Source organism: Lethenteron reissneri, chromosome 47, assembly GCF_015708825.2.
Source record: "Lethenteron reissneri isolate LAM-NWPU_2019-01 chromosome 47, ASM1570882v1, whole genome shotgun sequence".
Taxonomy (NCBI): Eukaryota; Metazoa; Chordata; class Hyperoartia; order Petromyzontiformes; family Petromyzontidae; genus Lethenteron; species Lethenteron reissneri.
In genome coordinates this window covers 8,446,609-8,465,190 of record NC_083825.1, presented here as the reverse complement: position 1 = coordinate 8,465,190, position 18,582 = coordinate 8,446,609, and the positions used below count along the sequence as shown (strand labels likewise).

Sequence of the window (18,582 nt, the reverse complement as noted above, 5' to 3'; positions counted from 1 at the left end):
AGCATGTTGCGAGGAGACGGCGTCACCGCACGTAATCGACAGGCATCACACACTCGTTCCCTGCACGTGACGTCAATGGCATGGCTTGGCTCCATCGGTGGAAAAACCTGGGGCTTCCTGAGCCGCGCCAGGCATGGCCCCAGAGCTGATCGGTTGTACGGTGGAAAATAAGTATCATTGCCCCAGTGGCTTCTGACTGGTAGTCTAAATAAAAACCTCGAACTGATATTAAACTATTTTAAACACATTTTTTTACCAGGTAAGGCGCAATGAGCTATGTAGTTCTTTTTCAGAAGCGACCTGGCCACAAATGATGGCTCAACGAAGTGGCTTATCACGTGGAAATTTATAGCAGTAGACAAATACTCGAAACGTATGTTTCGAAATGTGGAGGGAAGAACTGGAGGACCCGGAGAAGAATCAATACGACCACGGTGAGAGAAACACGCAAACTACAAATATATAGCAGGCGTCAGGCTCGGGATCAAACCGACAACCTCCTGTTTACCAGGCGAGGTAGTTAACATCTCGCCACCATAGTGCCCTATGACATTAACCAACACGTATCTTTCGATTTAAAGCTTTCGTGACTGCAGGGATTCATCTTCTTGGTTCTTTCGGTAAAGTCACGTAGAATGGAAATAATAAAATAATAAAAAATTAAATATAATCAAATAATTCTCACGACGTTTCGGCCACAACGCAAGCAGCCGTCTTACAGAGTCTACTCGAAAGACCTGCTCTCCACCTGAGGACGGCTGCTTGCGTTGTGGCCGTAACGTCGTGAGAATTATTTTATTATGTTTTATTTGTATTATCTTACTATTTCCATTCTACGTGACTTTACCGAAAGAACCAAGAAGACAACACATATCTCTTTTCCTGGTCCCTAAGCATCTTGAGACGTAGTCACATTAAGTCACTTGATAAATAAAATTCGTATGACAGTACACTGTGTGCTTGCCAAAGCCTTATTTGAGACTGGGCACATTTCCTTGGGGCAAAACTGTTACTATGCCATGAACGTTAAATTAATTACGATGATGATGATGATTATGATGAGAGCATTAAACTTCAGGGTAATCTATGGTGTGTGATTAATTGTCCCCACCAACATTGCAATAACAGCATATTAGTCACACTTGAATCACTCCAAAATGTTCAACGCCTATACTGTTTGAGCAAAAAGCTAAACCATAGAACGCCTAAGAAAACTCAAATAAACTGACATGTACAATCATTAGCCACGCACGGGTCATGTATAAGCTCTGTTGTGTAAATTCTATTCGTCCTCGTGCAAGTATTATTTTCATTTTTGTTTTGGCTGCGTGTAAAGCGATGGTATTGAATGCCCTCTTGTACTTCTGGTCACATGCTTCTGAGGTAACTCCTGTAAGACACAAAGAATATATTTAGATTGTTTCACGTAACATAATCAGAATCTTTACATAACATCCACGTGTCAGAACAAGCTCCCTGGTTTTACTGCATTATTTGACGAATGGCAGTTGACATCGTGTGGGGAGACCGTGAAATGTGATTTTTCTGAGTTAAAGATAACTGTGGTATCCATAATACAGGTCTTTTTGGGGGGTTAGATCGCGTAAATATATAAATGTGTCGTTTAACCCGCCACCACCCGACACAGCCAACTACCCCCCCCCCCAAACCCCCCCCCCCCTCTGTTATGGATAAACTAACTGTGGTATCGATGCTTTATAGTCAACAGCAAATCAGCAAGCCACAAAATGACTGACTGAAAACAACTTAAATTATCCAACTTGGACCCCTCATATCGTAAAGTGAGCCTGATTCTATTGATGAGGCAAATGTGTGTCGAAACCGTTTCAGGTTTTGCCTGTCTTGATTAAATGCTGCCAAAATGATGCAACTGGCAGAAGGTCGTGCAGCCGATGGTTTGTGGAATAAATATGTTTTATGTGTAAAGATGGATACGTGAAGGAGACATCTTGTTTATTTATTTTGTTATTTCATCACACGGTGGGTTGAGGCACTTGTAAATAAAGACACTTGCCCATTGTTGCATAGCATAGGGCATAAATTGAAGTGACGTGTTTAGGATTGTTGATTCATTGCTGCAGTCTGAACACCATGGTGATAAAAAATGAACCCGGAAAGTAATTCATCCAGTTCTTAATGCAGCCAGCATCCTTGTGTCATCTGCACTGACATCATTATCCTTTAAAAAAAAACGACCTAAACCACAAAAATAAATCATTTGAATGCAGCTGTAAAATCAATTCAACAAATGATTCGGTGATGCTGCTGCATTGGCCGCGTTGCTCAAACGCTTTAACAAAATAACTCGACACATTCGTCAATAACACTGTCTTAAAAAGACAAAGTCTGTACATTCTAGAGTCTAGACAACAGCCCCGCAGTGATGGACAGGCCACTCCACCTCTGTGACAAATGTGTTAGGTTTTGTTATTGTAATAATCTATTGAAACCTTTAATACAAAATATATTTACTTACCTCAAAGTCTGATTGGGCAACACCATTGATGGTTTTGTAAATATGGTCATTGAAGTGGAGATATTCAAGATGCAGCTCGAAGTAATTTAACCATTCAAAACCTTTCGTCCAATGGCTTGAATTCTGACTGTGTGATATCAATCAGTATGGAAGTACATCAAGTAGGTTGTTGGCCATGTGTGTGAAGTTTTAGTGATCTCTCCAAACATGTGACTTCTCCTGGCACTCTGATTCCCTCTCAGCGAGGTGAACTTGGGTTACTCAAACACACTTCACCATATCACTATTTGGACCAAACCACAGGAAGAAAAAAAACACCCACAGGATGAGGGAACACTCAAAGTCCATATGGATGGGTCAATACCCTACTTCATGTACTGTATCCTGTAGGCCAGGGGTGGGGAACGTCCGGCCCGCGGGCCGTTTAAGGCCCGCAAAATTATTTGGTGTGGCCCTGCCAAGGCAACCGCAGGCGGAGCTCGAAATTCCAAAAATCTCGGAGCAAACCTGGAAAAGCAGTTGCGAGTAGCAACATCATCAATACCAGCTAACATCACACGCCTCGCCAAAGAGAAGCAGTTCCAGCCATCACATTAGGGGTGAGTTAATTAAATGTTTGACCAAATATAACAGGCAAATTTTTAAGTTGATAATTTTGCATGGCCCGCGAATGATGTTATAAATATCCAAATGGCCCTTGGCAGAAAAAAGATTCCCCGCCCGTGCTGTAGGCAGTACAGCCCAAGCCACAGATGTTTAACGGCCTTTATGTGATAATCTCTCTTTGACCCACCAATCCCAGCTCCAAGAGACTGGATTACAATCAGGCACCACCGCACACACCCAGACAACAGCATTTAATAAACAGTGAACAAACACAGATGGATAAAGTTAGATCGCCGAAGCTAAATAGGATTGAGCCTGGATAATGCTTGTATAGATCATCGAATTGTGCAAAGGACAGGCGGAGTCGGCATTATTACACTTGTAACGTTACATGGAAGTCACGGTCGCGAGATGTTAACTACATCGCCTAGTAGACAGGAGGTCATGGGTTCAATCCCGACTCTGACGCCTGCTGTATATTTGGAGTTTGCACGTTCTTCCTGTGGTCGTGTAGATTTTTCTCCGGGCCATCCGGAGGTTTCCTCCACGTTTGGAAATGTGTGTGTTTCCACATGATGAGCACCTTCATTGAGCTATAATTTGTGGCCTCTAAAAACAGATATATATATAGCTCAATGGGCCTTACCTGGTAAAAAATAAATAGAAATAGGCATTGTGGACAGTCGAGGCCAGGACAAAACTCCTACTGAACAGCGTGGTGAAGTATGCGAAAATAACCCCCACAACAGACCGTGCATGGTTTGCCCTCATCCAGCAGTGGATTGCCAAAACGGGCTGTATATGCTCATGAGGGTGGCTTTTGGCTATCCATAAAACAAAGACAGTCACTGCATCGCGCGCTTTCAGGTGAACTTCTGCGGCCGTCTGGAACGCTCTTCCTTCCGATATGCGGAAGTCACTGGGGCAATTTTAAATCCGGATTGAAAGCTTATTTTTTTATAATTGCTTTTTGTGTTTCTTTTTTTGTCTTCCCTCTCACTTCCAAGTAGCACGGTTGGCAAACATATGGTGCGAAAGAAATTGAACTGACATCAAACGCAAGGCGCGAAATACAAGCATGTATCAGTCTATCGGGCTATAAACCAGCGCTTTACAAATACCAGAGTACATGGCAACTGCATAATTATTCGGTTACCTCCATTGGTAAATACGCGGCGTGGGAGTTGGATATAATAGGCAACTTGTGTTGGTTTACTTTGCCGTTCAAAGGGAATCTTTATTAAGTGCTGTGGAAAAGCAACCACCACAGTGTTATTCATGTCAAGCTGATCTCTGGAGTGGGTGGCGATGTTTGGCCCAAGTTTTGTTTCCTTAAGTTTGAAAGTCACATCACGTTTCACACTGTCGAACGAGAGTTGACGGAGGTCACTCTAGAATGGCGATTCGAGCAAAAACAATATCCATCCCCTTGAGAAAAGACACGAATGAACCATTAATGATCGCCAGCAATGCATATATTAGAATCCTTTGTCATTACAACTGATAAAATGAATCCACCCACTCGAAGCAATAGTGCGTATGACTGACTGAGTTCAAAGGCCAATTCATTTGTAGATTGGCTCGTCATTCTAGCTAATTATCTCGGGTTTTAATCGGCTCATAAAGTGCCGCATCTAATTCAAGAAAATACAACGCATTGGCTACCCAGAATAATAATTACAACTTGATTACATCTAACCTGTACTGCAATGCATCTTTTAACCCAGGCCAGTGGGAGGTTTTCAATGTTGCACGTTAGATCGATAATAACGCGTATCATAATGTCGACTTGTAACGCACACAGTGTTCGCTCACTCTCGCAGAGAGAGAGAGAGAAAACGACTCAGAGGTTCGAAGAACCACAGAAAAGTGGGAAAGACAACAGCCAATTGCCCACGCTCTACAGTCCTCTACATGTAAATATATTTTCGGCAAATTAATCATTGTTTATGCGTGGGAGGAAATTTCAGCACCCAGACAACAACAAAAAATACACGCGCGCTGGGGGTGACACTCGATTTCGCACAGACGTAACAAGTGGAGTCCGCATGTGTCTGTAGCGCCTTCTCTGGACGAACCAGGAAACGCCACCTCCTGAACGCCCAGAGGAAGGAAAGTTTCACAACGCTCGCCGCCTCCACTGTGCTGGGTTACAAGCGTGCGCCACCACTGCTCGACAATGTACATCGTACTCCCTAAAAACTTACAGAAAAAAAAGCAATACTAACCCAGAGAAAACAATTGACAATCAAGGTTACATTGCTTTTAAGGAAGCACAGTCATATGACGTCCCACCGTTGCGTTTGTGAAGTGAGTTTATTGGGTGATCGCTTTTTTACGACAAGATAACCCTCTTACTTTATGGCCAAAGATGATCACAGCAAATTGGCTTTAAGTACATCGCATTGATGCGTAAGCTCACAATGTGACTCGTAAGAGCGGCACAAGGCAGTTGCGTGAACGTGACACTGATCAGCACAGGTTTGGGCAAGTGGCGTGCCCAGGTGTCGTTTAGATGTAACATCCCACTGATATTAGCCGTGTATGAATGTATGTTGAACTTATTTCGCACAAAAGCAGTTATAAAGAAATGAGTTTTCAATTTAAATTTAAAAGTGCATAGCTCCAGTGGCTTCCTAATACCAGAACGAAGATCGTTCCAGATGGCTGCAGAAGCGCATCTGGAAGCATAATGCGGTAATCATCTTCGTTCAATGGCCAGCCAAAAGCCGCTGCTTCTAGGATGACCAGAGTTCATGTTAGATCAATAAGACAAAGCGTTCCCATTGCTAAATGACCACCCCTCCCGTGTGGCGCTTATCTTCACCCTGCAGTCCAGGACCAGTGGTGGGAGTTCCACATTTTAATAACTGTGCAGTAAAACCCAATGTTGGCCCCACGTTAGCCTAATGGGATGTCAACTTCCCACCGGGCGGTGCAGCCTCAACAGGCAGTGCTCATTTGACTGACCTCAAGAGGCGGTGATGATGATGATGATGGGACTGGGGTTCACGCTGGCCTGCAGGGTATGAACTCACGTTCATTTGATTCCGAGTTTTGCCAGCAGGCTAACCAATTTCAATATTCATAGGACACAAATTATTTGCAAATGAGTTGTGGACAATTGTGCTCTTTAATTAATTGAAAGTATCATCCTCTAAATCGCAAGCAATTCACCGTCTCCAACCTCAGCACCGTAAGAATTTTCCATTAAATTGTGGAGTACGCTCAAACAGAAACAACAATTTATACATAAATGGCTTCTTGTTCTGCTGTATGTGCACTGCGAGCACTGTGTTTAGCGTCTAAAACATGTCATGTTGTAAATTAGGGGGCCAGTCCACTCGAGGCATGTTTGGAAGGGGTGTGTGTACGTGCAGTGTGTTGGAAACTTTAACGTATGCATGTACATTGAACTTTTTTTCGCACCGTACGTAGCCAACCGTGCGAATCGGAGGTGCGGGGGAAGGGCATAAAACCCAAACACAAAAAGCAGTTATAGAGAAATTAGTTTTCAAAACCGAACACCCCTGTGCGAAATGTGGTGTTGATCCACTCGTAATTACAAACATGTGCCTATCCTCACAGGGACCTGCTGTCAAGCGCACAGGTACAAGCCATGCCCATGGCCCTTTACCCATTTTCATTGGGGGGGTGTGGTGGCTTTTACACTCGAGAGAACATGTCTCGGCACTGGACTGGGTTCCAGTCTTATTGTAAGATCGTTTAAAGAAATGTCACAAAATGGATGCCATGCAGCGGTCGTTACGTTTTACCAGCCCCCCCGCAAGTACCCAGTGGACATGTAACGTTGAGCCAACGTTGGCACGTGGCTTGAATCGTTGGCCCAATGTTGGGTGAACGTTGGCCCAACGTTACATATTCACTGGGTACTGTTTAAAGTACTGGGATTGTCCACTTCCACAACGCAGAGCCGGTTCGTACAATATACATTAACACTATATATTTTTAAACTACACTTTAAAACGAACTTATTAAAAAATAAAATTTGTTTTGAATCGAGGAAGCGGACAGGTACAGTCGCAGCAACCCCCAGTGCTCACGTTCGCAATTCAGTCCATATGAAGAGCGTGCCTGAGGCAGTACAGCAGGAAGGTTGCTGACATCTGTGCCGATGTTGCTCATGTATTTGTTTGTCCCAGTGCTATGGTTTGGTCCCACGTGCAACACAAGCGATGTTAATAATGGACAAACATCCCAATGCAGCATAATTGTGAAAAGCAAGTCCTGACATTCAGTGAGGATTTTCTGGGCAAGTCAAGAAATGTAGCATTTGCAACAAGTAAACATGTTGCCCCAAACAAACGAGTGCGGTGCTTTGCTCGCCTCTCTTGCTGCATTGTGTTTAGTATCATCGTGCGCCGCAGTGTATCGTTAAACACCACAAGGTGGACATCGTGAACTGCAGTGGCAAGGAGACTGCAGTCTTGGACAGAATGGGACCCCATTATAGGTTGATGCAATAAAATGTACCATCATAATGGCTGAAATGGCGCGAGATGATTGGTGTGGTGTGCGATTAGAAGGTCCCAGTTTGGTTGAAGGGAAAAGTGTGTAGTGTGTATAGTAGTGTATAGTGTAGCGTATAGTAGTGTATAGTGTAGTGTATAGTGTAGTGTATAATGTAGTGTATAGTAGTGTATAGTGTAGTGTATAGTAGTGTATAGCAGAGGTGTGGACTCGAGTCATGTGACTTGGACTCGAGTCAGACTCGAGTCATGAATTTGATGACTTCAGACTCGACTTGGACTTGCATAACAATGACTTTGTCCCACCTCTGGTGTATAGTGTAGTGTATAGTGGTGTACAGTGTAGTGTATAGTAGTGTATAGTGTAGTGTATAGTGGTGTATAGTAGTGTATAGTGTCGTGTATAATGTAGTGTATAGTGTAGTGTATAGTAGTGTATAATGTAGTGTATAGTAGTGTATTGTAGTGTATAGTGTAGTGTATAGTTGTGTATAGTAGTGTATAATAGTGTATAGTGTAGTGTATAGTTGTGTATAGTGTCGTGTATAGTACTCTATAGTGTAGTGTATAGTAGTGTATAGTAGTGTATAGTGTAGTGTATAGGACAAGACGTTGGTGAGGCCGGTGCTGTTGTATGGGGCCGAGTGCTTGGGGCACAATAAATAGGGAGGACCAAGCTACGGCAGTCACAGAGATGAGGATGTTGCGGTGGATGTTTAGTCTTCACAAGGAAGGCCAGGGTGAGAAATGAAGTGAGAGGAAGACTCAAGGTGGTAGAGATCACAGAGAAGACGAGAGCGAAAAGGCTCAGGTGTGGTTCGGTCATGTGGAGAGACAACGAGAAAATCGTGTGGGTCAAAAGGTGCAAAGTGATGCAAGTGGAAGGAAAGAAATCAAGAAGAGGAAGACAGCAGAAGAGGTGGGGGGGGGGGGCGATGTGGCGCAGGACAGGGCAGCGTGGAGAAGGTTGGCAAGGACGGCGGACCGCACGTGAGTGGGACAGACGCGTGTAAGATGAAGAAGAACGAATCAAATTTACCAAAATAACCGGGGAACAGAAATCCTATCGAACCACACTCTAACCACTGCGGTTGAAGTATCATCCAACAACCCCATCATTGCCTTGGCACAGGAGGGACTTTCATCCAGAATCGGACTGACAAACGACTCTACAGTATATTGCTGCTATTGTACTTTATTTATTTTAAAAGCAAATACTGCATTGTCAATTCCTGTTCTGCATTTGTACTATAAGTTGAGCATTGGTGCCACCGGGTGGTACGAGTGGAAATTGCGTTGTGTATAATGCACTCCTGTACAGGTAATTGGGTCGAGATGCAAGTGTTTATATATTTTGTATCCAACAGCCTCTCTAATAAACCCTCCAAATACTCAGTGTGTTGTTACAATGAACAATAATTTAGTCAATCATTTTTTTCGTAGATTAATACTTGTCCCAACTACTTAGATGCTCGGTGATAGGTAACACATTACAAAAATGTAATTAAATACTGTAATGAATAATAATCACGATAATAATTGACATACTTTAGGCCATACATTACTGGATGAAGGTCTCAACATAATATGCCGGGTCACGGGGGGGTTGTGGGTTGTTTGACCATACTTCACCACACTGGTCGTGACGGTTTAAACATCGGTGGCCACCCACGTGATTACCCATGGCCGGGAATCAGACTCGGATTGGTGGGTTCAAAGGGCAGTCTGCGAAGCTATACATAACTGTGTTGTGTTAACATTTACAACAGAATGTCAATGTACTGCCGCCAATACGTTTTCACGGTCGTGCTGTATAGACAGTTCGCTACGATTTGGGGTTGTGCCGTGTGTTGTTCAGCATTTGTCTGACGTTTCGCTCCCAGCACGACCTGCGTTTGATTCCCAGCACTGGGAACAGCATCTCGCTTTAAAGCTTTCGTGACTGCAGGGATTCATCTTCTTGGTTCTTTGACTTTTTTCGGTAAAGTCAGGTAGAATGGAAATAATAAAATAATAAAAATTAAACAATAAATAATTCTCACAGAGAATAATTCTCACAGAGAATAATTTTATTGCTTTAATAAAAATAAAACAATAAAATAATTCTCACAGAGAATTATTTAATAATTCTCACAGAGAATTATTTTGTTTTATTTGTATTATTGTATTATTTCCATTCTACGTGACTTTACCGAAAGAACCAAGAAGATGGAACGGCATCATTGGCGACTGATATCTGAACCAATCCCAGCCCACTCGCCACCACCACTTCGCAAACCTTCACCGACTCTAGCGCGGCGCAGCCCGAAGAGACATCGAAGAAATGTCCACGTACGTTTGTAAGCTCGGTGAAATGTGCACAACTGTACAGTGCTGGCAGTCAGCCACTGTTGTGGCCCTGAATTGCCTCCAATGGCTTTTAAGTGGTATGGGAGTGCACGCTTCGCTAAACTGCACATGGACCCATTACCGCATCTTGGGTTTCGTTCAACTTGAAGTTGAATCCCACGCTAATTGTATTTCTGTAATTCTAATACAATTGCAGGGCCTGTGTTAGGATGGAGTTATTCTTTTTTTAAGACAAGGTAACCCATACGTCCTTTGGACGTGACTATCTGTCCCTCTAGATTTGAAGCTTTCGTGACTGCAAGGATTCATATTCTTAGGTTTTTTCGGTAAAGTCACGTAGGTAAAACATTAAAATTAATAAAAAAATAAAAATCACGACGTTTCGGAGGCAACACAAGCTTCCGTCTTCAGGTGGAACCGTCACAGCCACGACAGCTGTATCAAGTAAATGATACAGCTGTCGTGGCTGTGACAGCTGTATCAAGTAAATGATACAGCTGTCGTGGCTGTGACGGTTCCACCTGAACACGGAAGCTTGTGTTGCCTCCGAAACGTCGTGATTTTTTTTAATTAATTTTAATATTTTACCTACGTGACTTTACCAAAAAAAACCTAAAAATATCTGTCCCTCCTAGCCAGAAAGCCAACCAGCAAAATTTTTACTTATATAGAGCCCTGTCTCACTCGACTTCTCTCTTGCCTTGTTTATGCTGCATGTTCCAATGTATCTCAAATTCCCACGTTGTCTTCATTTCTAGTTGTTTCTCTATTCTGGTCCCATTTTTTACATGCTTTTATTTAACTGACTCTGTCTGTCGTTGTTGTTGTTGTCGTATCCTCAAATCTTGTAACTCAATTTTAACCCACTTCCCAATGTGGTATCGACTGCAAACTTGGTATACTTATGTCATACTGATGACAATACTATATTCTATCAAAACACTTTTTTTTACATAAAGTTTTATATGTTATGTGTCGGCTTGGGTCGAATTGTCCACGCTCAACTGACGTTGGCTGTAAATCACCACGGCCCCTTACGTTATGGAAAGCTTTTAGGCCACTTCCTGGAGTCGTGGAGTTCTGCCATTACGAGTAGGGTACATTTCATTAAATCGTGTTTTAAAAAAGTATTGTAAAATATTACTTATTACCTCTCTCTTCCTCTATATTCCTCTCTTCCCTCCACTGTGTCTCACCCACTTCCCTCCCCCCTATCTCCCTGTTTCTCTCTCTCTAACCTCTCACACTTGCTCTTCCTATTCCAAATTCTCCCTTTCCCATATCAATCTCTCTTGCGCGAGCCAGCCAGCCAGGAGTCCAGACATAAAGCCAGCCAGCAAAACTTTTTTTCTAATAAAGCATGAAATTATAGTAGCAAGAATAAGGGGCTGATGTACAAACGGTTCCAGCTGCTCTGGTTGAATAGTTTAATCTGACATTCCGTAGTGTTTAGCTGATTGTTAGTATTGGGCCATGTGCATGGGTAGGTAACATTGCAAAGTATTATTTGATCTTGCCACCATAGGCCACTTCTGTCATTTTAAGCTTCCCTTGTATTTTTTTTCCTGGTTAAAGATTTAGGTGACTTTACGAGCTTCCCAAGTAGCTCAAAGGTAAGAACACTGAGCTGGCACTGCACTTCTGAAATCCTGGGTTCAAGCTGCCCCGTATGTCTGTATGTATGTACGTACGTTGAACTTATTTTGCACTGTACGTAGCCAACCGCGCTAATCGTAGGTTCGGGGCAAGGACAACAAGCAAACACAAAAAAGCACTTCTAAATACATTAGTTTTCGCTCTAGATTTAAAAGTGCATATTTAGATTTACAGGTCAGTGTGAGTTAGAGACGTTGGGGGGAGCTGGGAAGGAGGGGCCGGTGCAGGTCTGGTTCAGATGTCACATGCCACTGATATCAATGTGGTCAGGAATTAAAAACTTAGGTGACACATTTATGGTGTAGTGCGCTAACCACTGCACCGCCACTCCCTCCAGTGTATGGTTTGTATGGTTAAAATTCATGTTTCCCTTGAATAAGAATTAGGTGAAGTGACACTGATAAATGAACAGATATTTTCTTTTATGTAAACATTCCCTATACAATGGCATTTTGTTCAAGTGCAATTAGTATTTTACTTTAACCTTCTTTACATTTCATGGTGAAAACTCGTATTACATTTTTGGCCGAACTGTGCTCCATCCATGTAGATGGAATGCTCCTGCCAATAACATCTGGCAACCCAGCAACATTTGTTTAAAAAAGCCTGACGCTGCTGATGAGACCCAGGAGGTCAAAACCATTCCAGAGTTTGCTTATTCAAACAAATACTGCTGGATTTAATTTGTCTCCAAACCAGTGGGCTGATGGACAACAAATTTTTTTTTTATGCGAAGAGACAAATGGCGGTCTCTGTATTCTACCATTCAATTGTTAAAAAACATCAACGGCACGCAGATTTTACCTCCCACATCTCTCGACCACCCTCAACTTAGAAAGAACGGCGCAACTCACGGGAACTTGATGTGGATGAATGCCCTGGAGGCCAGGAACCCGCCGAGCATGCACGCACAGCCCAGAGAGAGGCACAGGTAGCGGTGCAGGCGTGAGAGAGAGGGCTTTTCAGCTGCCAACATCAGCAGAAAGCCCAGGCCTCCCACACAGAACAGCATGCCGGCAGCCAGCCCTTCCAAGATGTACTGCGAATGTAGGCTGCAGATGGACCGCAAACACATGAGTGAACTTTGAAGACCTTTGCTTTATGAATGTGTGTTGTGTGTAGAGTTTTTGTTCAGGCTTTTATTATTTTGTCAGTGGGGAGCCCCCCGTTGAGGTTCCGTAATTATCACATATTTCATGAGTAAATAGTGAAAGAGAGCTAAAATAAATGCCAGGTGTGGGAACCGAATTCAGATACAAACTCGAGACAAAGCAGCACCTCCAAAGGATAAGCAAGGAAACGTACAAATCCCAGTTGTGTTTGAGACGCTGGTCATCCCACAAAATGACACCGTTGGTTGCCACTGACCTGTTAGCCTTGAAGACAATGGGGCGCTGATGTCCGCGAGCATCAATCCCGCTCCCTATGCTCGGAGGTTCGTGAATGACGTCATATATCACACCTGCAAATCGATCGAGGGTCAAGTTTGTGTTTAAGAAATATGAAGAGTCGACAACAACAAGTAATCATGATGCTTTGATGTTTGCGACGTACTGTTGTAACTCTTTGTGATTCTTTCGGTAAAGTCACGTAGAAAGAAAAGAAAAGAAATAATAGAATATGACGTTTCGATTGCAACACAAGCAACCGTCATCAGGTATGAAAGATTGAGAAAACAAACCTAGTAAACTTAGTGCAACATTGTACATAATATGTATATATAAAGTGACTTTCCTATGAGACCAGCCCTTGCGATCAAAAATAATTCCCACCATTGGCTCAAGATTAGAGATAAGCCCTGTTACAACGCTTGCATAATACAAAGTGACACTAACTTGAAATAAAAATCTGAATTTTCATTGAATTACCTGTAATTACTATAGCTCTAAAGAAAATATATTTTTTTACATTATAACATTTAAACTTTTAACACAATATCAGTCTTTATCCTGAGCAAAAAAAAGATAAACAAATAGGAAAATATACTCTTTGGTTCTTTCGGTAAAGTCACGTAGGTATAAAAATAATAGCTCACGACGTTTCGATCTCAACACAAGCAATCGTCATCAGGTGGGACAACCACAGCAAGAAATAAGTATAACCCGTAAAAACAAAGTTTTTCACTATAAATCCTTTATATGCGTGGCGGCTAGAGTCCTCTCGTCCTCTGGCTTGAGATGGCTGCCACCTATGGGTCAGATGATTGCCAGTATTAAGCAATTGGTAATTAAATATTTAATTTGTTTTCCCTAAACAGTGTAAAATTTTGGATCATTTTTTTCACGAACATTAATTGTTTAGCACAACGAGTATATGTGCAAAATGTCAGCTCGATTGGATCACGGGAAGTGGGTTAAAAAACGACCGAAAGATTTGCACGGTCGTAAGCAAGCAAGCAAGCGAACTTAATATAAAGGATTTAAAAACTGCTGAAGTAGGCGAGAGATTTCTTGCTGTGGTTGTCCCACCTGATGACGATTGCTTGTGTTGCGATCGAAACGTCGTGAGCTATTATTTTTCTACCTACGTGACTTTACCGAAAGAACCAAAGAGTATGGATTCCTACAGTCACAAAAGCCTCAAATCAAAATAGGAAAGTGTATTAGACTGCGGATAAGCGCCACTTCTGCGGAGTGGAGATTGCACGCGCAAAGCACATCCGCACCTGATACCAGTACGAAGTAACCGATCATAGTTGCGATGAACGCAGTCGTCGCAGAAGGGATCACCAGCCAGCCTGGCTTCTTTATCCGAACCCTCGGCCACTCTATGACTTGTCCCACCATTGTCCTGCATCGAAGCCAAGCACAACGCGTGTGAGTAAAGGCGTGTCGTCTGGTAGTGTGGAGTGTCGTCGTGAGCGCTCCGCGCGACGAACCAGGTACATCCGAGTTCGATTCCCGCTCACGGTCACGAACACCAGTGACGATTTTATGACCTTCCCGACGTTGACTCAGCCTCAAATGAGTACCTGGTGCAGTGTGTAAATATCGCCCCTCGTGTGCCGTTCCGGCCTTAATAAATGCTCGCTAACAGCACTTGTCCCACAAGTATGTTTAAGCTATAGTGTATGGGGAGGGGGGGTCTTTGTCTTTGGTAGGTGAAATAGGTAAAGGTGTGGCCTCGCAATTGCTTGTTCACAGCCACTGTAGGTGGAAGGGCCTCCACTCCAGCTAACTACGGAGGGTATTTGAGCCACTCATCAACATTGCATACGAAGTGTTGGAAGATGTAGATGTTACCCACACTTTAACCCAATCACGTACGCTCTGCCAATTGACTAACTCGTGGTGCACCAGTTTCTACTGCTGGGTGGATAGGGGTCGGTGGTGATTTGAGTTTCAACTGCAGGATGACGACCCCTGGGGTTGCAAGCACTGTGTGCTAAACATTATGCCGTGGCAGCTCACTTGGCTGGTGGGCTCACAGAGCTAATGTGATGCATATTGCAGACCACCGAGTCTCAGGCTCAAAACCCAGGAGTCCACCAAAGACAAAAAAAACAAATCCTCATGTTAGACAATTTGACTTTTCTCAACTGAGCTGAATATCAGTACAAAATATTAAACTGAAAATGTGGGTTTGATACGTAATGTTTGATCCATTCAGAATCCCAGATCTGTGAGTCCAGTCTTGCACCAACTACAATATCACACTCATCATCTTCCAGATCCTCCGTGAACTCGTGTGACCTGTGGCGTAGCACAGTTACCTCTCCCTCCCTAACCACCGGCGCCTGCCACCAGCTCCAGCAACCAAGGTGTCCATTCCATCTAAGCCCTTATTGAACCTCCCCACTGTGGATGGTCACTGCTTGTAGATTTGAAGCTTTCGTGACTGCAAGGATTCAAAATTTAAATTAATAAAAGTAAAATACTTTTTATTTTACTTTTATTAATTTAAATTTTTTACCTGCGTGACTTTACCGAAAAAACCTAAGAATATGGTCACTGCTTCTCTGCTGCTGCTGCCCCTGCGATCTGGAACTCCCACCACCATCAGGCCGTCTGCATTACTGACTCCATCCATCTTTTCAAGTCCAGGCTTTAAAACCTTCCAGTTCTCCTCTGCCTATGACTGACCTTGTGCAATCTGTCCACGTTTTTTGATCGGCACTGATAGGACATGCGTAGGACGCCTGCTCCCCATAAGGTGTCCCTTGACCGTAATAAAATGTGTCTCTTGTTATTTGTCCGCTGCAGAATAACTCTAAACTCGTTTTTTTAGATTGAAAACTCATTTCTTCACAACCTGCTTTTTATTGTCCTTCCCCTGAACCTCCGATTAGCACGGTTGGCTACATACTGTGCGAAATAAGTTCCACATACATCCATACGATACGCGTGTCTTTGTGTTTTCTCTACAAAGTCTTGAGAAGTGATCACATTTGAACGCTTTATAAGTACAAATTATGTTTCGTGGCTAAAGCGATTTTTAATGGAATATGTACGGATATCACGCAAAGTCTGCATTTTTTTGCAAGAGGCCAACATATGGCTCAGCGGTTGTTGCGGTCCTCGGTGACAGGATTCAACACCCAGCATGGAAATACAAAAAGCAATGCAAAAAAAAGTGGCAAAAAATAAATTGCAACATTTTACAACAATGCACAGCTCATATTTTTCACGCGAATGAACGTTACTTTGATACTTGACCACGCACTTAAAACAACACTTCTATTAAAAAACCAATTGTCATGGATGATTTGCAACAATTATCTTTACATTGTACCCCTACCAAAATGATTATCCGACATTCGTAAGGTCACAAACACTATTACGCCTTGGTCGACGAAACTTCTCAATAGTCAAACATTGTTTTTTTTAACATCCTCATATATCAACAATTCCGTTCGCGTCTATTCCTTTGCTTAATGTCAACGCAACACGCTTCCCTCCGCTCACCTGTCCACACACACACAGCGGCACTTGGCTGATGGGAAACAGCGGCCCTTGTGCCCCGCCGTTAAATGTACGGGACGAGTTCTCCCTCTCTTTCTCTTTACACGCACGTGACGCCGACTGGGACACGTCCGCTTAAGCGTGAGAATAAAAGCATTAGCAACAGGTGAGTGTATTCACACGAAGATAATGCAACGTGTGGCTCTGTCGTGACATTTTGAGGCTGCTCTGACCAATCCTGTGAGTCCACCTGTGTCCATGAGAGGGCACTGTTGGTGCTACACGTAAATAACACTGGTCAACACACTTTTTCTGGCATAAGGTATTCCAACGGTTTTAAGGTAATTTTGGAGTGCTGATTCCAAATCTGGCATCAATTTTTGTCTATCACATCAGGTTTTTGAGATATCAAATATTGCATTTTCAATAAAAACTGCAAGAAGAATAATATTAAATAAATGTGGATATCTATATAAAATTGTATTATAAACACACTATCCTAAAAATACAGCACCATATTTAACACTAAAGCAGTCACTGACTCGCAACAACTTGCAATCATAAGTGAGTTAATTTCGGGTAAAATCAATGAAAATGGGGTATGCCGATAGCATAAAAATTATGTGATAGAGCAAATCTGAGATCAGATTTGGAATCAGCACCCTGAAATTAGTCTAAAACAGCTGCAAAAGTCCAGGCCAGAAAAAAAAAGATTTTTTGTTGACCAGTGTAATCTATGAAATACGTTAAATGTATCATAACACAAATAAAAAAAATTGGTTAAAATAAACATAACGTAAATACAAAATTAAGTATTAAATAATAGTTTATAGATGCAAAAAACAAATTGCTGTGGTTTTCCCACCTGATGATGATTGCTTGTGTTGCAATCGAAACGTCGTGATTTGTTTTTCATTCATTTCTACGTACGTGGCTTTACCGAAAGAACCAAAGAGTATGGATTCCTGCAGTCACGAAAGCTTCAAATCAAGATTAGTTTATAAATGAACTTACCTTTATCTCATCACTTTATCTCGCATCCCTCTCTCTCATCACTTTCTTTCTCTCTCTCGATGCAGTAGTCGAGTGGAGTTCCAGATGTGATTTGCGGATAGTGAAAATCGCGGATAGCAAGTTTGTGAATAACGATGGAATACTGTACGCACAGTGATCTATTAAAGTGTATAAATAAAGGTTCCAAGGGCTTATTTGTCACTGGATATTTACCGGGTTACTGGTAGACTGTATGCAGTTGAATTGGTATGCTGTAGAGATGTCCTGGATGTGGTGTGCTGGGTGAGCGAGATGTTAACTACCTCGCCTGGTACACAGGAGATTGTGGGTTCAATCCCGACCGTGACACGTGTATATTTTTTAGTTTTCGTGTTCTCTCCGTGGTCGCGCGGATTTTTCTCCGGGTCGTCCCGGTTTTCCCTCGACATTTAGAAACATGCTTTTAGAGTATTTGGCTGCTATACATTTCCACATGATAAACCACTTATTTGAGCTATCATTTGTGGCCAGGTCGTTTTGGAAAAAAGAGAGGTGTTTTGCTCAGTGGGTCTGACCTGGTAAAATAAAAAAATATATAAAGTTTAGTTTCAATTGTTTAGTTTTAACTGCAGCATGAATTGTGAACACATCACCTTTACTGCACCTCTTGAAATATTGAAAGCTGAGCATATTTGAGCCTGGTTATATTACTTGGACAGGAGGCTGTCTGGGAATATCAGGTGTTGTTGGCTTGGCCTGCAACGTGGACTTTTCATATTTTTTGGATTTATACCAGATATACTTCGGTTTCCTTCCCACTTACAAAAACACACAGTGATGGATTATATTTTTTTGTTGAGGTATTCATATGGGCAAAGAATTGTTATGGTATTACCATATTACAGCACTACATCCGGGACAGAGGTTAAGTGTTGATGAAACGCAGCCAACTAAAGTGAACCTTCACGGCCAGAAAAAAAATCTCGACACCTTTACCAGTTCTAGATGTGAAGCTTTCGTGACTGCAAGGATTCATACTCTTAGTTTTTTCGGTAAAGTCACGTAGGTAAAAAATGAAATTAAAATTAAT

The 18,582-nt window shown here is 42.5% G+C and overlaps 1 protein-coding gene across 1 annotated transcript; it reads right to left on the bottom strand.

Annotated features, from left to right (window-relative positions):
- Positions 1-814: 814 nt before the first annotated feature.
- Positions 815-16,610, bottom strand: LOC133354478 (oligosaccharyltransferase complex subunit ostc-like). Its single transcript, XM_061571332.1, has 5 exons — positions 16,503-16,610; positions 14,264-14,388; positions 12,967-13,060; positions 12,453-12,650; positions 815-1,390 (listed from the first exon to the last, which is right to left on the bottom strand). Exons 2-5 carry the CDS (start codon positions 14,382-14,384, stop codon positions 1,369-1,371), a joined length of 435 nt encoding a protein of 144 aa, XP_061427316.1. The 5' UTR covers positions 14,385-14,388; positions 16,503-16,610; the 3' UTR covers positions 815-1,368.
- Positions 16,611-18,582: the final 1,972 nt, after the last annotated feature.